This window comes from Hordeum vulgare, chromosome 6H (assembly GCF_904849725.1).
Source record: "Hordeum vulgare subsp. vulgare chromosome 6H, MorexV3_pseudomolecules_assembly, whole genome shotgun sequence".
In the NCBI taxonomy this organism is placed as follows: domain Eukaryota; kingdom Viridiplantae; phylum Streptophyta; class Magnoliopsida; order Poales; family Poaceae; genus Hordeum; species Hordeum vulgare.
The window spans coordinates 16,593,282-16,613,738 of NC_058523.1; the positions used below are offsets into that span (position 1 = coordinate 16,593,282).

Consider the following 20,457-nt stretch of genomic DNA (forward strand, 5'->3'; position numbering starts at 1 on the left):
CCCAGGCGGCAGGGCAGCCGCGGGGGAGCAGGAAGGAGGCGTGTCGTGGAGAGTTCTTCCGGCGGATCCGCTCTACGGCGTCTCCATCCTCGTCACCGGCGCCGCCAGCCTTTCACATTCCCCTGCTTCAGCTGTAGCCTTTCTTCTTGTCCGCCGAGGGAGATGGACGGGATTGGGTTCGCCCTTCTGTAAGAATTCTTATTAGAATATTGGCCCTATATGGGGGATGGTGGGATCTCTCTTACCAACGGAATTCACCACTTGTTCTGTAAGAATTCTTATTAGAATATTTACATTTCGGATTACATATATACTCCATATCCTAATTTTCATGCCCAATAATTCATAGTCCTTGACAGTAGTACAGATGGACCCTCAAGCCAAATACTAGCTGTGGAAAAACTGCACTTAGCTTCACACTTGTCCTGGAAGTACTAGTTGTGGAAAAACTGCACTTGGCTTCACACTGTTTTGAATTGATGCTCCACCATCCAGCGACTTCCATTAAATTCCAAGACCCAAAGTCCTCATTGGTCTCAAATCTGAAAACAAATACTCCCTCCGTCACGGTTTAAAAGGCACAGTTAGACTTGCGTGCGTTTCCAAAATAGACAAAGATTAAGGCACGTTGCATTTACTCCTAGCAGCTAATTAGTACTCCGTTGTACTACTTCTATATGCATGCGTAGTGTGAATGCTATTTTTTAACTCATTTCACAACCAATCAATAACCACCTAGGTCTTAGAGAATTTGCATGCACGCCTTCTAAACCGTGACGGAGGTAGTAGTACTATGTGGACCCTCAAGCCGACTAGTTGTGGAAAAAGTGCGCTCAGCTCCACTCCTCCAGCGCCTTCGATGAAATTCTTAGCCCCAAAGTCCTCATTGGTCTCCTATCTCAGGAAGAACATATACCTGACCCGGGAGAAAAGAAGACCACATGTTCATGGCAAAAACAATCATGTACACGCTCCAGCTCTCCTGCATCCAAATAGCCATAGCCTTGCTCTTGTTCACTCAAGCCAAGGGCACCACAGAGGATACATCTGCCCTGCATCCAAACGATGCGCCCGCCAGCTGTGTTGCCGGTGAGAGGTCTGCCCTTCTTTCCTTCAGGGCAGGCTTATCAGACCCTTGTAGCCTCCTTTCGTCATGGAAGGGCGATGACTGCTGCCGATGGAAGGGCGTCTACTGCAGCAACAGAACCGGTCATGTTGTCAAGCTCGATCTCCAAGGCTCTGATGATTACAGGCAGGCGCTAGCAGGCAACATAAGCTCCTCCTTGCTTGGTTTACAACATCTACGCTATCTCGATCTCAGCGACAACGGGTTTTACAAGATACAAATACCGGAGTTCATGGGTTCTCTCCATCAGCTGAGATATCTCGACCTATCAAGCTCACTGTTCATTGGAAGGATACCACCGCAGCTGGGTAATCTCTCCAACTTACAGTACCTAAATCTTGAGTCCTACTCAGACACATATTCCACTGATATCAGCTGGTTGTCACGGTTAACTTCCCTTGAACACCTAGATATGTCTCAGGTGAACCTCAGTACAATTGTTCACTGGCTTCCGGTTGTGAACATGCTTCCAACTCTGAAATTTCTTGGTCTTTCCGCTTGCCAACTTAGAACTTGCCCTGATTCTCTTCAGCTCTCAAATCTGACATCTCTTGAAACACTCGACCTTTCAGATAACCAGTTCCATAAGCGTAGCAGGCCCAACTGGTTCTGGGATTTAACTAGCCTCAAGTACCTATATATCTGGGAAAATGGTTTCTATGGCCCGTTTCCAGACGAGATAGGTAATATGACCGCCATTGTGGAGCTTGATTTCATATATAATAACCTTGTGGGCATGTTACCTCCCAGTATGAAGAACCTATGTAATTTGGAGAAATTGGCTTCCGCCGGGAACAATATGAACGGGAGTATAACAGAATTATTCCATCGATTACCCAATTGTTCATGGAATAAACTACAAGACTTGTTTCTAGCGGAGAGTAATCTGACTGGAAGCCTGCCATCTATACCGGTACAAAGATTAAGCAACCTGAGCCGACTGTATCTCGCTAATAACAGCCTCACTGGTCATGTCCCGGTGTGGATAGGAGAGCTCAAACAGCTAACGACGTTGGCCCTTAACTCTAATAACCTGGATGGCGTCATCCATGAAGGCCATTTATCACGTCTAGAGATGTTAGAGAAATTGGTATTGTCAGACAACTCCATAGCCATCAGAGTGAGTCCAAAATGGGTTCCTCCTTTCAGTCTGAAACAGATTCACCTTCGTTCCTGTCAGCTAGGGCCTAAATTCCCAACGTGGCTTAGATGGCAAACACACGTATGGAGTCTTGATATATCAAACACAAGCATAAATGACATGATACCGGATTGGTTTTGGATATCAGCTTCCTCGGTAGAGTATCTGAATGTCCAAAATAATCAGATCACAGGAGTCCTACCATCAACAATGGAATTTATGAGGGGAAAAGGAATGGATTTCAGTTCTAACCAGCTTGGTGGTCCAATACCTAAGCTTCCCATCAATATAACCGGCCTGGATCTCAGTCAGAACAACTTAGTTGGCCCACTACCATTAGACTTTGGAGCACCAAGACTTGAAACACTTCTTCTATACAATAATATGATCTCTGGCGTCATTCCATCTTCTTTGTGCAAGTTGCAATCATTGCAGCTGCTAGATCTATCAAGAAATAATCTCAATGGGTCAATTACTGATTGCCTAGTCAACGAGTCCAGCACAAGCATGACAGGTCTTAGTATCACTAATCTAAGCTTAAGAAACAACAACCTCTCGGGCGCATTTCCTTTGCTGCTGCAGAAATGTACACGACTCATGTTTCTTGATCTCAGCAATAATCAGTTCTATGGGACTTTACCAGCATGGATTGGGGAGAAGCTACTGTCTTTGTCATTCTTACGACTGAGATCCAATATGTTTCATGGTCACATTCCAGTCGAGCTTACGAAGCTTGTTAATCTCCAATATTTGGACCTGGCATACAACAATATATCAGGGAGCATACCGAGATCTATTGGTAATTGCACAGGCATGACACAAACAAGAGGTAACTCTGATAATCTTCAGTATGCCTTCAATTATATATCTGGGGTTAATGACAATGTACTAGTTGTCTACAGTGAGAATTTCACAGTGCTCACAAAAGGTCAAGAGAGACTATATACAGGAGAAATCATATATATGGTGAATCTTGACTTATCTTGTAATAGTCTTACCGGAGAGATTCCCGAAGAAATCAGCGCTCTTGTAGCATTGAAGAGCCTAAACTTATCATGGAACAAATTCAATGGAAAAATCCCTGAGAATATCGGCGCCTTAATGCAGGTGGAGTCACTTGACCTATCGCACAATGATTTGTCCGGTGAAATCCCTTCAAGCTTATCGACTCTCACATCACTGAGTCGCTTGAACCTGTCCTACAACAATCTGAGAGGAAAGATACCGACAGGAAATCAACTGCAAACACTTGAGGACCCTGCATCTATTTATATCGGCAACCCGGGCCTTTGCGGTTCTCCTCTCTCATGGAATTGTTCACATCCCGAGCAAGTTCCAACTACCAGAGAGCGCAAGGGGGATGCAATGAGCGACATGGTTTCGTTTTCCCTCGCCACCGGGTCTGGATATGTGATGGGTCTGTGGGTGGTCTTTTGCACCTTCTTGTTCAAGAGGAGATGGAGAGCTGCTTGGTACTCGCTGTGCGACAATTTGTATGACCATGTTTATGTGCAAGTGGCTGTTACCTGGGCTTCCTTTAGAGGTAGAATTAATGGGTAGAAGCTGAGATGAGATCACCAGCACTGGCTCTTTGTTTGCTCTCATGTACTTTAATAAACGCTTTGGAGATTTTTCATGAATGTACCAATGGATGTTCGAGTATTGTACTAGACCTAGTCAGGATATGTATGTATTCAAGGTGCATGCCATCGATTGAGATTGGTATGCTGTTTTTTGTGTTGTACTAGAACCAGCATTGCTTGTTGGCTTGCTCTAGACATGTAATTTGATATACTCTGGAGATTTATCATGAGAGGTGTGCTCCGGTACAACCCCCTCCCCCACAAAACGTATAAAGGAGAATGTATACCCACCTTGTATTATACAGTATAGGCCGTCATACGTATACTATATGAGGTGGATATACGTACGGCGACCTATAATGTACAATACGAGGTGGATATACATTCTCCTTTATACGTTTTGTGGGGAGGGGGTTGTACCGAAGCAAAAGTGTTATCATGAATGTATCAATCTATATTACCGTGTATGTACTGGAACAAGTCACGCACACGTGTGTATTCTAGGTGCATTGTACTCGAACTAATCATGCACATGTATGAATTCTAGGTTCGTCCATCGACTGGCGGAGTGGGGTGGTCTCTGTTTTTGTTTGTTATTCCTGCATATAGTCGTTGGATGCTTTTGTACCCATGTCCGAGTATCTGATTTACAGATGACATATTGTTCGCTTCAATACCACTTCAAAGCTTCAGCTCTCTTGGATTATTTGGTTGAGCCTGACCATTGTCGAATTGTCAAACTGTATCCCCCCTGTGGTAATGACCGTGTTAGTTGTCTGCCTCTGCTTTATAGTACCATCCTCTTGAACAAGAAGGTGCATCACATATCTAGAACCATAAGTGAGTGATGATCATGTACAGATATGTGATGGGTCTCCGGTTTCCGCAAAAAGGTGCATCACAATTCCTTGGTTTCTGTAGGAGTGAGTAATAATCATGTACGGATCAACGCCGATGCTCTGTGTAATACCTGCAAACAATTTATATGTGTTCCATATACTCTAAAGAAGTGCACATACTCCTATACAAATGCGTCTGAGCCACGTTCCAAACAACGTGTCTTGCTATCTGAAGGCATAATGTTAAAGGCTATACGAACTGTCTGCCATAGAATTATCGCAAGTGGACATTGGAGAAAAAGATGTTTAATGTTTTCCTCATTATCACAGAAGCTACATCGTGTATCCCCCCCTCCCTCAATTGCGTTTAGCCAGATTACTCTTAGTGAGAATCACCTTCTTGTGCACAAACCACATGAAGACTTTGATTTTAAGGATACTTTTCGGTTGTTAGTGCTTTTTTTAATAATTTATGATTCTTTTTCAATGTGCTTTTACCCCATGGTAAATACTGATACCTCGGGCAAAACTCAGACGGTAAAGATAAGGAGGGTGAAACCGGTGATAGAAGCTGATTCTGATTTTGTTCTGGCCTGGAAGATGTTTGATTCTTCAAGAACAATACTTGTGAAGAACCTAGAAAAATACTATGGAGAGAAAATGGAAGTCATTTTTTGCTCCTGCTGAGGTCTTCATGGAAAGAGGTGGTCTCTATTTTGTTTGTTACTCCTGCATAGAACCATCTACATATAAAATGTGTGGTATTAACCAAAGATAATTTAATTAAGCGTAGTTGAAGAGGTAGATCCAATTGTTGTTATTGTGATCAACATGAAACTATCAGACACTTGTTTTTGGACTGCCCCCTCGCAAAACTACTTTGGCGCACTATCCATATAGCCTTTAACGTGATCCCACCTACGTGCATCAATTCAATGTTTACAACGTGGCTCAATGGAGTGGACGTTAAACTATCTAGACTTATTAGAATAGGGATATGTGCTCTTTTGTGGGCTATATGGAATACCAGAAACGACATAATATTTAATGGTAAGAAATTCAACAATTTTTTGCAGGTCATATTCCGAGCAACGTCCTGGATCCGTACGTGGTCATCACTCAGTCTTGCAGACAACAGGGAGGTTATGGCTACTGGGTGCAACCGGTGGGAGATGGTCGCACGTGTTATCTTCAACCGGTTTGGATGGCGTGCTAGTAATAGACTAGGTGTATAGGCATCGTAGTCTGCTATTAGTTACGCCGGATGTGCGTGTTTCTTAAGAGTTTGTTTAGTTTCAGATCCATCTTATTTTTCAGCCTTCAGGCCTATCTCGAACTATTTTGTTACTTTGGATTTTTAATAATATGGCTGCATGCATCGATTGATGCAGAGGCCGGGGCCTCGTTTCCTCCTTTTCAAAAAAAAAATCTGATGTTTTTTATACTCATACTCACGTCCATTATCTCATTTACAGATGACATAGATTGCTCGCTTCATTACTACTTCAAAGCTTCAGTGCTCTTGGATTATTTGGTTGAGCCTGATCATTGTCGGATTGTCGAACTGTAACCCCCCCTATGGTAATGACCGTGTTATATTTCTGCCCAAGTGCTGTTGTGCATCCTTCTGTGTGTGTGTTTATTGGATTTTGGGGTACATTTCAGCCACGTAAGCTGACGATCTAAGTGTCATGTTTATTTTATTAACATGTATTGCTTCAGTTAATTTGAGTTGCCCCACATCTAGCACAGGTTCCTTCACTTGCATAAGTGGCTAAGTACACATGTTATTGCATATGTGTCACCGGAGGTAAACCAGACGCCGCCCCAGGGGATCCACCTCCTCCTCCCTCCCTTCCCTCGTCACCAGGCGCGGCCAAGCCAAGCCCAGTCGGCACCAGCGACGGCAGGGTGGTCTCGTCTCCTCGCGTAGGGCCTTTGGCATGGGCCGATGCAAACGGACCTGGATGCAACGCTGGCGGCAAGCGCAACAACGTGGTCACACGCCGGAGCTTGTCGACGACAACAGCATGACGAGGTGTGCCAAGTGTCGAGGTGGTGTACCGATAGGCGGTCGGAGTCGTCGGACAGCAGACGGGGCGATCTAGCTGCTCAAGCGAGGCGTGATGAGGGCGGCGGTGTCACAGGCGGCCGGCTCCGCCGTGGTCGTCGGCTGGTGGAGTTAGCAGCACGACAGTGGTGGTTTGGCCCTAGCACTCTTCTTTCGCCAAGTCGTCTTTCTATCGGATGTCGGCATTCTTGTATCTGACCGCTCACGAGTTTTGATCTTCATGTCGGAGATCTATTGGATTATTGTATGTTGCCCCTGGATATCTAGATTGGAAAGGTTTCAATCATGGGCACTCATATTATCAACCAGCACGGCATCAAGAGGGTGCTACGCGAAGCTTTGTTTGTGTCATGAGACATGTCCAAGTCAAGATTTCTAAGGCATAGATGGAGGTCATGAAGCTTTGGTGAAAGGATGTATTGAATGCGGAGAAAACTATGTGCGAGGTGTTTGGTTACTTGCATCATCTTCCTCGGCAAGCAGGGGTGACAACACTCGAGGACTGCTTTTTTTGGTGTTTCTCAAGTACCAAGTATCAATTCTGAGGGTAAAAGCCTAAGGTTGACTTTATTGGTTGTACTTGACAATAACCTTGATGAATGTTGAAGACATTGTTTTTCAATGATTTCAAACTTTTCTGAGACGAAAATCTAAGATCTTCGACCAAACAACGACAATGCTTATGCATTATATTCCTTATTCAAGGCATAGTTTTGAAGAACTTTTTCGTAATTTGGATATTGTTTTTGGGGTCGTTAGAGGCTAGTAATTGATGACTGGGACAGTCTTATTTCTTCTGTTTTTTCAGCTGTGTACTCCCCCTTTCTAAATATAAGTTTTTTTAAAGATTTTATTAAAAAACTAAATGCAAATGTATATATACATATTTTAAAATATAGATTCATTCATTTTGATTTGTATGTGGTCTCTTAGCAAAATTTTTAAAAGATTAATTATATTTAGGAACGGAGGGAGGGAGTATATCTTTGATGTGTTTGGAATAGAAAGGCCAGTTGTAATCGATATTAATGCATTTTCTATGTAAAACAAAAAGAGACAGCACGGGTAGATCTGCTCACTCCGACATGCCCGCCGACCTGCGCCGGCAGAGTAGCCGAGGCGGCGGGGCAGCCGCTGGGAAGCAGGAAGGAGGCGTGTCACGGAGAGTTCTTCCGGCGGATCCGCTCGACGGCGTCTCCATCGTCGTCGTCGCCGGCACCGCCAGCCTCCAGATCGCAAGGTCGCCCCCTTCCACATTCCCCTGCCCCAGCTGTAGCCTTCCTTCTTGTCCTGTAAGTATTCTCCGTCTCGAATATTTGGATTTGTTTCTTTCAGATCAATCTTGATTTTGGCCCTAGATGGGTGATGGTGGGATCTCTCTTACCAACGGAATTCACCACTTGTCCTGTAAGTATTCTTAGAATATTTACATTTCGGATTACATATATATTCTAATTTTCATTCCCAATAATTCATAGTCCATGACAGTAATACCTGGACCCTCAAGCCAAGTAGTCGTGGAAAAACTGCACTTGGCTCCAGTACCATCCAGCGACTTCCATTAAATTTAAGCCAAGTAGTTGTGGAAAATCTGCACTTGGCTTCACACCGTTGTCAATTGATGCTCCAGTACCATCCAGCGATTTCCAATTAAATTCCAAAGACCCAAAGTCTATGATAGTACTATATATGTGGACCCTCAAGCCGACTAGTTGTGGAAAAACTGCGCTCAGCGCCTTCCATGAAATTCCTCATTGGTCTCCTATCTCAACTCTCAAGAAGAACATATATACCTGAATCGGGAGAAAAGAAGACCACATGTTCACATGGCAAAATCTCCAATGGACACACTTCACTTCTCCTGCATCCAAATAGCCATAGCCTTGCTCTTGTTCACTCAAGCCAAGAGCACCACGGAGGACACATTATCTGCCCTGCATCCAAACGATGCGGTCGCCAGCTGTGTTGCCGGTGAGAGGTCTGCCCTTCTTGCCTTCAGGGCAGGCCTATCAGACCCTGCCAACCTCCTTTCGTCTTGGAAGGGTGACGACTGCTGCCGGTGGAAGGGCGTCTACTGCAGCAACAGAACCGGCCATGTTGTCAAGCTCGATCTCCGAGGCCCTGATTTTGTGGAGGTGCTAGGAGGCAACATAAGAAGTTATGGGGAGAAAAGGGAGGTGCTAGCAGGTAACATAAGCTCCTCGTTGCTTCGTTTACAACACCTACGGTATCTCGACCTCAGCTACAACGGGTTTGATGAGATGCAAATACCGGAGTTCATGGGTTCTCTCCATCAGCTGAGATATCTCGACCTATCAAGCTCACAGTTCATTGGAAGGATACCACCGCAGCTGGGTAATCTCTCCAACTTACGGTACCTAAATCTTGACTCCTACTCAGACACATATTCCACTGATATCACCTGGTTATCCCAGTTAACTTCGGTTGAGCACCTGGATATGACTGGGGTGAACCTCAGTGCAATTGTTCGCTGGCTTCCGGTTGTGAACATGCTTCCAACTCTGAAAGTTCTCCGTCTTGTCAATTGCCAACTTAGAAGTAGCCCTGATTCTATTCAGTTCTCAAATTTGACATCTCTTGAAACACTCGACCTTGCGGGCAACAACTTCCATAAGCGTAGCATCCCTAACTGGTTTTGGGATCTAACTGGCCTAAAAAATCTATATATCTCGTCTAGTGGTTTCTATGGCCCGTTTCCGGACGAGATAGGTAATATGACCTCGATTGTGGAGCTTCGGTTACAAGCTAACAACCTTGTGGGCATGATACCATCCAACTTAAAGAACCTATGTAATTTGGATACATTAGATTTTTCTCTGAACAATATAAACGGGAGTATAGCAGAGTTATTCCATCGATTACCAAACTGTTCACAGAATAAACTAAAAGACTTGGTTCTACTGGATAGCAATCTGACTGGAAGCCTGCCGACTACAATAGTAGAGCCCTTGAGAAACTTGAGATGGCTGGTTCTTGCTGAGAACAAACTCACTGGTCATGTCCCGGTGTGGATAGGAGATCTCAAACAGCTAACGATGTTGGACCTTAGCTCTAATAACCTGGACGGTGTCATGCATGAAGGCCATTTATCACGTCTAGCTATGTTAGAGAAATTGATATTGTCAGACAACTCCATTGCCATCACAGTGAGTCCAACTTGGGTTCCTCCTTTCAGCCTAAATTGGATTGAACTTCAGTCCTGTCAGCTAGGGCCTAAATTCCCAATGTGGCTTAAATGGCAAACACCCGTGGTGAGTCTTGATATATCATACGCAAGCATAAATGACATGGTACCAGGTTGGTTTTGGATAGCAACTTCCTCACTAGAGTATCTGAATATTCGAAATAATCAAATTACAGGAGTGCTCCCATCAACAATGGAATTTATGAGAGCAAAGGTAATGGATTTCAGTTCTAACCAGCTTGGTGGTCCAATACCTAAACTTCCCATCAATCTAACCGACCTGGATCTCAGTTGGAACAATCTAGTTGGGCCACTACCATTAGACTTTGGAGCTCCAGGGCTTGAAACACTTTTTCTATATGACAACATGATCTCTGGGGCCATTCCATCTTCTTTGTGCAAGTTGCGATTATTGCGGAAGTTAAATCTATCAAGAAATAACCTCAATGGATCAATTACTGATTGCCTAGTCGACAAGTCCAGCACAAATATGCCAGATCTGAGCATTGTTAATCTAAGCTTAAGAGACAACAACCTCTCGGGTGATTTTCCTTTGCTTTTGCGAAAATGCCCACAACTCATCTTTCTTGATCTCGGACACAATCAATTTTCTGGGGCTTTACCACCATGGATTGGGGAGAAGCTGTCATCTTTGTCTTTCTTAGGACTGAGATCCAATATGTTTCGTGGTCACATTCCTGTCGAGCTTACGAAGCTTGTTGATCTTCAGAATTTGGACCTTGCCTACAATAATATATCAGGGATCATACCGACATCTATTGTTAATTGGACAGGCATGACACGAACAAGCAATAACGTTTTTGATCTTGAGAATGCATTAGCTACTCAAAGAGGAAGTATTGCATATCAAGAAATTGACTATACTGAGAATTTCACGATACTCACGAAAGGTCAAGAGAGATTTTATACACGAGAGATCATATACATGTTCAATCTTGATTTATCTTGTAATAGTCTTACTGGAGAGATTCCTGAAGAAATCGGCAATCTTGTGGAACTGAAGAACCTGAACCTATCATGGAACAAATTCGATGGAAAAATCCCTGACAATGTTGGTGCCTTAATTCAAGTGGAGTCACTCGACCTATCACACAATGATTTGTCTGGTGAAATACCTCCAAGCTTATCGGCTCTCATGTCACTCAGTCGCTTGAACCTGTCCTACAACAATCTGAGAGGAAAGATACCAACAGGAAATCAACTGCAAACACTCGAAGACCCGGCATCTATTTATATCGGCAATCCGGGCCTCTGCGGTCCTCCTCTCTCGTGGAATTGTTCACAGGCCAAGCTAGCTATTCGAGAGCACCAGGGAGATGCAAGCGGCAACATGGTTTCATTTTTCCTTGCCTCGGGTTCTGGATATATGATGGGTCTCTGGGTGGTCTTGTGCACCTTCTTGTTCAAGAGGAGATGGAGAACTGCTTGGTACTCGTTCTGCGACAGCTTGTATGATTGGGCTTATGTGCAAGTGGCTGTTACCTCGGCTTCCTTGAGAGGTAAAATTAATGGGTAGAAGGAGATGAGATGACCAGCACAGGTTATTGGTTTGCTCTCATATAATTCAGTAAATGCTTTTGAGATTTATCATGAATGTATAAGTCAATGTTTAGGTATTGTACTAGACTACTAGTACTAGTCAGGATATGTATTCAAGGTGCATTCCATGGACTGAGATTGGTATGCTGTTTTTCGTATTGTATTGTACTAGACATGTAATTTGACATACTCTGGAGATTTATCATGAATGTATCAATTGATATTCCAGTGTATTGTACTGGAACAAGTCACACACATGTATGTATTCAAAGGTGCATTGTATTGGAACTAGTCATGCACACCTATGAATTCTAGGTGCGTGCCATCAACTGAGGTTTGTGTATATGATGTGATTTCTATGTGTCTTCTGTTGTTGGCGCTTTTCTTTTTTATATTAATTCCACAGTAAACATTGATACCCCGGGCATAACTCAAATGGCAAAGATATGGAGGGTGAAACCGGTGATGGCAAGAATGATGATGATTTTGTTCTTGCCTAGAAGATGCTCAATTCTGATTTTGAGAAGAACCCAGGCAGTACTATGGTCTCTGTTTTTGCACAGAACCGTTCGATGTATTTTTACAGATGACGTAGACTGCTCACTTGACTACAACTTCAAAGCTTCATCTCTGTTGGATTATTTGGTTCAGTCTGACCATTGTCAAACTGTCGAACTGTGTCAGTTGTCTGCCTCTGCTTTATAGTAACATATTTGTAACCCACATCAGATTGGAACTGAGAGGGCGACAGGGCGACTGATGGCCCCGGCCGCCGCCGCCGCCGCCGCTAGCCCCCGGCCTGGAGGTCACAGGCGGGTGGGTGGCCGGTTTTGGGTGCTTACAGACGACGATGAGGATGATGACGACGATCTCAATCAGCCGGAGGTGAGTTCGCCGACGCCGTCAGACCTAATTTGGGAATCTATACAGGTTGGATATTCAGAAAAGCATGTGGCAAACTGCATCAACGAGGTTGTCCCTCCCAACGACAGCGCCTGGGATGGACTAGGCGACGACAGGGTGGAGGTCCTCCGCCGCATCGTTCACCGGGCAAACATCGGCATCTGCGGTGCGGCCATGGAAGGGTACATTACCGAAGGTGCAATTGCCAGTGCTTACTCTAGCAGACTTCCTCAACACGTGGAAGAAGGTACCGATCCGACGAAAAAACAACCGACCGGCGGGGCCGTCGTGACCGACGACGGCAGCTCCGGCCGATCGGGATCCAAGGATCCGTGAGGTGCGGGAGGCTCGTTTGAACGCTCTGCTGGGTCGTGATGGGTCGGTTTCTAGCATTGGGCCCGTCACAGCTGGGTACACGGCCCAGTTGTGCACGAACGTGAGCCCGAACGCACGCTCTAAGGTGTCGTCTGACCATGAGAGTCCGGCGGTAACAGAAAAAGAAACGATCGCTATCGATAACAAAGCCTCGATCGCTAGGGCTGGAGGCGGCTTGCGATCGAATAATGGCTTCCCGTCGCCATCAGGGAGAGCGCGACGCGTTCTGGCGCTGCGGGCTCCGTCGTCGGCGACTCCTCCGTCCTTGCCGGTGATGGCTGCGCAGGACAATGTTTTGGCCCACAAATGTAAAATATATTGTTATATTCATTATTGGTTTCCTACATGTTTTGGCCCACAAATCAATTATATTCAAAATATAGCACAAAAGGACAATGCTTTGGAAACCTATGACATCTACCAAGGTCATCCTCACACATGAATTAAACAGATATCAGAATAGGAGAATGTTGGAATTAAGGTCTAATGTAGGCCCTGTTTGGAACCATAATAGATTATAATAATCTGGATTATGAACATATATTATATAATCTGGTTTATAAAAATAATCCAGGTGGGCATGTTTGGAGGCCAGATTATATAAACTGTAAACCAGCTTTTAAATTGTACAATGACATGTTTGCCCTCAGTTTACAAGGAAAAATAGGAAAGTGACGGTGGCACTGCGTAATTCACTTGAAGTTTACAAGGATAACACGTCATTTGTAATCCATAATCTCATTTTAGCTGGGGTAGAGGAGATTATGAGATTATAATAATCTGGTCATCTAGTTTATAAAATCTATAATATAAACTGTCCTGTTTGGAAATACAATAGATTATAAAAACCAGATTATATAATCTGGGTGGTTCCAAACAGGGCCGTAATAACGCAAAGAAACAAAAATGCATGTGCACACTTCATGTTCGCTTTCCTCCAAAACTTCTCTGAAATGTCGCATTATATATATTGAAATTTTTGAAAGATGTAAGATGGCAATTGTTCTGTTCCCAATGGTGTCGTGGAATTTCTTCTATAAAAATCTTCTCTTGTGTACCCTACATTTCAATGTTCCAAAAGTTAGATTGACCAATGATTAATTGAATTTTTGCATGTGGCTTGACATGTAAAAATATTATTTTTTATGGTATGCTCTCCCATTTCTCCTCTGCAATTTTTCCCCATCCATCCTTTTCTATCTTCCTTTCAATCATTTTCTGTGAAAATGTTTAGGAACGATATGCGACAAAAGAAAATAGACACACGACGAAGACGGAAAAAAAAGGAAATCTTCTGAAACGTCGGTCTCGGGCTGTCATAGCTAGGCCCAAACCACCGCTGCCATGCTGCTAACTATATATACAGTTCCATGGTTCAATTTTATTCCCTATTACAGGTATGGCTTGTGATTTTTTATATAATAGCGTCAAATTGTTTTATATACGAGGTTTAGCCTTAAATCACCATGTGGATGAAAAATAAAATTACATGAACCATTTGATTATTTACCTACTCAATATCATATAAGATATCCATAGAGGCTAAGTAATTTGTGATGGAATGAACAATCTACTATCTTAGATGATTGTGAGTGAAAAATAATGTTTTAGCACTATTCAGTTGCATAATCTCACAATTGCATTTGATCGGTCGCTATTCAAAAAAAATTATGAAGACATGACATCATTGCATCGGTATCCCGTTGCCGCCAGTTTTCAAACTTGCATCCGTTGTTAGTTGCCGGTTCTCGTCGTTGTCCGTTCTGAGCCCGACCGCACACGCACGCGCCCGCGGCATCGTCAAACCCTGTTTTAAAAGTGTGCGTAAAACTTTATCTGATCGAGGTGAAACTTGGCATGCGGTCGTGATTAGTTATAGTTAGGCCGCTTGTCGAATTTCGTCGCGATCGGAGTCCGTCTGGTACCCGAACGGTCGACCGTAGCGGCACCGTCTTCGGTTATTCGTCGGACGTCTGTCGGTGTTTTAAAATACGTTGTCGGGTCGCCCGTCTTCCCTCTCATCTTAGCCAACTCCACTCTACACAGCTAACCCTAACCCGCCTCTCCGATCGGACCGCACGATCACGATCAGAGGGTCGAAAAACCCCCAGATACCCTCTAACCTAGCCCTCTTCCCTATTTAAACACCCCTAAACTGCCCCTAAGGGACACCGTAGCCCTACCTCGATTTCCGTGCGCCCCACCTATCCCCCCCGCTCTCTCTCTCCTCCCACCAGTCCCAGCCACCGCGGGCCCGCCGAGCCCAGATCGGGCCCGGGCAAGCCCGGATCCGCGCCGCCGCCCGTTCTACTCCCGTGCTCCCGGGCTCCCCCGTGCTCGAGCCAGCCGAGCTCATCCCGGCCGCCGGTCCCTGGCGCACCTTCTCTCGCCGGAGCGCTTCCCGACCGCCTCTGCGCCGCCCCGCCTACCCCGCCACCAGCCTCTGCCAGGAAGCGAGCCGCCGCCATGGCCCCGCAGCTCCATTTCCCGCCCCCCGTTCTGCTCGCCAGCGCCACCTTGTGCCCCGGCCGCCACCGGGAATGGGCAGATCCGGCGATCCCCGCCGTGGATCCGCCTTCCCCCTCCGTTCCCCGGCCTCTTCGCCGATCCAGGGCCCCTCGCCGGCGAGCTGCGCCGTCGCTGCGTCCCGAGCAGGACGGGAGGGCGTGCCTGCGATCCCGCGTTGACCGCGTCCCGCCTCGGCTGGGCCTCGAGCCGGCCCAGGCCAGGGCGCCCCCGCAGTGGCCCAGGTGGACGTCGGTTCCTCCCCAAGGCCACCTCGAGCCGGCCCAAGATGCCCCCAGGTAAGCCTGTCCCCCTAACCAGCGCCCGAGGCGCCTTTTAGCTAAGTGTTGCTCGCTGTGATCTGTAGCCCATTAGGAGAGGATTTCGGCCCGGTAGTTATTTTCGTTTAGGGATATTTAGGAATTAATTAAATTCCAGAAAAATATCCGTATATTAGATCGTCCGTAGTTTTTAATCCGTAAGTCGGATCGCGATGAGTTGTATATGCTTTTGGTGTAGAATTTCGCGTAGAATCCGATTATAAAACTTGCATAATTGTTTGACGTTGTTTGATGTGTCGAATGCATAGATTAACGTGCTGTTTCAATAAGATAGTGTCCGTAATTATTTTTCGCGCAAGACCGGGTTGCTCGTACGCCATCGGTAAAATACCCATATTTTAGGAACCTATTTTCCATGTATTTTAGAGCGGTCGTTGGTATTTTTGCGTGTAGGGATTGCCGCTAGTTTATTTATCCGTGTATAGGTTATTATCTCGTATTTATGTGTGGCATTATTTTTGTTGTGCAACCCCACATATTTTATATGTTTTCGGAGTAAAAAAATCCATGGAATTTTTCTATGCAATTAGATTTAGCTTTTGAGTAAGTTAGTTTGCGCGATATTTTGCCGTGTTGTCCTCTTGTCTATTTCGTAGGATTTATGTCGTTCTTCGTTTGTAGGAGTTGTCAACTAGGTAGTTGTTCTTTGATGTTTAGTCTAGCCCCTGTTATTTTTAGTTGCAATAAAAATACATGTTTAGGTGTGGTTTGATTGCCCTCAAGTTGCTAGAAATAGTGCTGATTTGGAGGAGCTGAAATATTTCCAAGTCTGGAATCTGTTATATTTTGTTGTTGTCTTGTCTTGCTTGTATCTTGTGATCTGTAGCTCTTTTGAGGTTGGTGCAATGGAGTTAGTAGTAGCCCTTGTCTTTCTCTAGCGTGCTTTGAATTTTCATGCCATTTGGAGTCCTGTAGCTATATGTTTTGCTGCTGTCAATATGGCTTCAGACCGAAAACTGCACTTTCATGAAGTATAATTTTCATTAAGTCTGAAATATGGCTTCAGATCGAAAACTGCACACATATTGCATTCATGCCATCATATCTTGCGGTGCTTGTAACTTTTGAACCGTAGCTCCGTTGGAGATAATCTCTATGTGTAAATTGCTTGTAACGACACGTAGAATCACGTGAACCTATTTGTTTTGCTGTTTAACAACCAATTAAATGCGTTAGTTCAGATCTGGACAGAATTGTAAATTAACATGTGAGGTCGTTTCGGAGGTGCTATATGACATTTCCGACCTCATTTAAAATGCTTAGATAGGTAGTTTAATTAAGCTTCACCTCTTGTCATGTATAACCACATTTAATATTGTCGTGTATCTAATCAGGATAGAACTAAATAACTACGCGTGGAGTTTCGTCAATATGCAACTCGTTGCATATTGAATTTCACTTAATGTGTAGTGTTTGTTTGTCGGGGATTGTCATGCCGTGACTTGCATGTTTTCAGCTGCTCATGCATTATTTATGTTGTGCATCGTGTGGTGAATATCGTGTGTTGATGCTTGTTTCCGGTTTCCCCCGTCTCGATAGAGCTCCGCAAGCATGTCGGATGTGAGGACCCGTTCGACTACGTCGGTTCGTCTGCTTCACAGAGTCATTCTTCTTTCAAGCGGGATCTCAGGCAAGATGACCATTTCCCCAGATACCATTACTATCATTGCCATGCTAGTTTTATCGCTTCTATCGATTATGTCTCGTTGCCTACCACATGTTAAATATCAGCCTCTCAACAATGCCATGAAAACCTTCAACCTGTTCAACCTAGCAAACCACTGATTGGCTATGTTATTGCTTGCTTAACCATGTTGTTAGCCTTGCTAGTTGCAGGTGCAGTTGCTTCCATGTGAAAACATGGGTTCCTTGTCATATCACCATATTAATGCTATTTAATTTAATGCACCTATATACTTGGTAAAAGGTGGAAGGCTCGGTCTTTCTAGCCTGGTGTTTTGTTCCACGTTTGCCCCCTTAGTTTCGGCTACCGATGTTATGTTCCATAATTGAGCGCTCCTAACACGATCGGGGTTGTTATGGGGACCCCTTGATAATTCGTTTTAGATTAAAGCTGGTCTGGCAAGGCCCAACATTGGTTCTACATTTGCCCAACATAATAATTCTGTTAATCTGAAATGCATAGGGAGTTAGCGCTACCCGAGGAGTAATTTTACATAAAGGGGGGGGCAGTGCTGATGGTGTTGGTCCCAAAAGGACAGACTGCGGGGCCACCACGGGGCAACTCGAGGTTTGGTACCTGTAGGCTTTTCCATCCGTCGTGTCCTGAGCACGAGATACGCGACTCCTGTCGGGTTCCTCGACACGTCGGGCGGCCTTGCTGGATTAGTTTTACCTTTGACAAGTTATCTTGTGCATCGGGATTCCGGTGATGCTTTGGGTAATCTCAGAGTTGAGGTTTTCCACTAGGGAATCCGACGAGATCGCGAGCTTCGTGATCGAGGATTTCTATGCGGCTTGTGGTAATTTGTGATGGACTAGTTGGAGCACCCCTACAGGGTTAAATCTTTCGGAAAGCCGTGCCCGCGGTTATGTGGCAACGTGGAAACTTTGTTTAACACTGGTTCTAGATAATTTGAAGTTAACTTAATTAAAATATGCCAACTGTGTGCGTAACCGTGACTGTCTCTTTCGTGAGTTCCTTCTCCGATCGAGGACACGGTGGGGTTATGTCTGACGTAGGTAGGTGTTCAGGATCATTCATTTGATCATCCGTAGTTCACGTCTGCTATGCGTAGGTCTTCCCCCTCTTTATTCTTGTACTCGTAAGTTAGCCGCCAAATATATGCTTAGCCGCTGCTGCAACCTCACCACTTAACCATGCCTCACTCATTAAGCTTTGCTAGTCTTGATACCTTTGGAAATGAGATTGCTGAGTCCCCTGTGGCTCACAGATTACTACAACACCAGTTGCAGGTAGAGGTAAAGGTTATTTGACGCGAGCGCGTTGATTGTACATTTGGAGTTGCTACTTCTTCTTCTTCTTCTTCGATCTATGATGGGTTCCAAGCCGGCAGCCTGGGATAGCAAGGATGGACGTCGTAGTCGGACCCTGCTCTTCTTCATGATGTTTATATAATGTACTGTTGTGACTCTGATGTAGCTTGTGGCGAGTGTAAGACAATTCTATATATATGTCATCTTTTCAGTACATGTACTTGTAACGATATCCATTCTTGCGACACGACGAGATGCGCTTCTATCCCTGACGAGGCCTTCGTGCCAAATTGAGGATAGGGTCGCATCTTGGGCGTGACACTAGCACTCTTCTTTTGCCAAGTCGTCTTTCTATCGGATGTCGACATTCTTGTATCTGACCGCTGACGAGTTTTGATCTTCATGTCGGAGATCTATTCGGATTGTTGTATGTTGCCCTTGATATCTAGATTGAAAAGGTTCCGATCATGGGAACTCATATTATCAACCAGCACGGCCTCAAGAGGGTGCTACGCGAAGCTTTGCTTGTGTCATGAGACATGTCCAAGTCAAGATTTCTAAGGCATAGATGGAGGTCATGAAGCTTTGGTGAAAGGATGTATTGAATGCGGAGAAAACTATGTGCGAGGTGTTTGGTTACTTGCATCATCTTCCTCGGCAAGCAGGGGTGACAACACTCGAGGACTGCTTTTTTATGGTGTTTCTCAAGTACCAAGTATCAATTCTCAGGGTGAAAGCCTAAGGTTGACTTTATTGGTTGTACTTGACAATAACCTTGATGAATGTTGAAGACATTTTTTTTCAATGAATTCAAACTTTTTCTGGAATGAAAATACAAGATCTTCGACCGGACAACGACAATGCTTATGCATTATATTCCTTATTCGAGGCGTAGTTTTGAAGAACTTTTTCGTAATTTGGATATTGTTTTTGGGTGGTTAGAGTGTTGCTGATGCTAGTAATTGATGACCGGGATAGCGTCTTATTTCTTTTGTTATTTCAGATGTGTACTCCCTCCGTTCGTAAATATAAGTCTTTCTAGAGATTTCACGAGGGAACTATATAGACATATTTTAAAGTGTAGATTCATTCATTTGCTTCGTGTGTGATCTCCTAGCGAATTTTGTTAGAACACTTATATTTAGAAAGGGAGGGAGTATATCTTTAATGTGTTTGGGATAGAAAGGCCAGTTGTAACCGATATGAATGCATTCCCTATGTGTAAAACAAAAAGAGACAGCACAGGCAGATCTTCACCCCCACGGTGTGGGCTGCCTGCTCTGCTCACTCCGACATGCCCGCCGACCTGCGCCAGCAGAGTAGCCCAGGCGGCAAGGCAGCTGCGGGGGAGCAGGAAGGAGGCGTGTCGTGGAGAGTTCTTCCGGCGGATCCGCTCTACGGCGTCTCCATCCTCGTCACCGGCGCCGCCAGCCTTTCACATTCCCCTGCTTCAGCTGTAGCCTTTCTTCTTGTCCGCCGAGGGAGATGGACGGGATTGGGTTCGCCCTTCTGTAAGAATTCTTATTAGAATATTGGCCCTATATGGGGGATGGTGGGATCTCTCTTACCAACGGAATTCACCACTTGTTCTGTAAGAATTCTTATTAGAATATTTACATTTCGGATTACATATATACTCCATATCCTAATTTTCATGCCCAATAATTCATAGTCCTTGACAGTAGTACAGATGGACCCTCAAGCCAAATACTAGCTGTGGAAAAACTGCACTTAGCTTCACACTTGTCCTGGAAGTACTAGTTGTGGAAAAACTGCACTTGGCTTCACACTGTTTTGAATTGATGCTCCACCATCCAGCGACTTCCATTAAATTCCAAGACCCAAAGTCC

At 44.8% G+C, this 20,457-nt stretch overlaps 2 protein-coding genes across 2 annotated transcripts; both read left to right on the top strand.

Moving 5' to 3' along the window:
• The first annotated feature begins 947 nt into the window (after nucleotides 1-947).
• Nucleotides 948-5,264, top strand: LOC123402264 (receptor-like protein EIX1). Its single transcript, XM_045096164.1, has 3 exons — nucleotides 948-3,195; nucleotides 3,271-3,810; nucleotides 5,233-5,264. Exons 1-3 carry the CDS (start codon nucleotides 948-950, stop codon nucleotides 5,262-5,264), a joined length of 2,820 nt encoding a protein of 939 aa, XP_044952099.1.
• Nucleotides 5,265-8,309: 3,045 nt separating this feature from the next.
• LOC123402260 (receptor-like protein EIX2) lies at nucleotides 8,310-11,878 on the top strand. Its single transcript, XM_045096161.1, has one exon. The coding sequence runs from the start codon at nucleotides 8,587-8,589 to the stop codon at nucleotides 11,500-11,502; it is 2,916 nt and encodes a 971-aa protein (XP_044952096.1). The 5' UTR covers nucleotides 8,310-8,586; the 3' UTR covers nucleotides 11,503-11,878.
• Nucleotides 11,879-20,457: the final 8,579 nt, after the last annotated feature.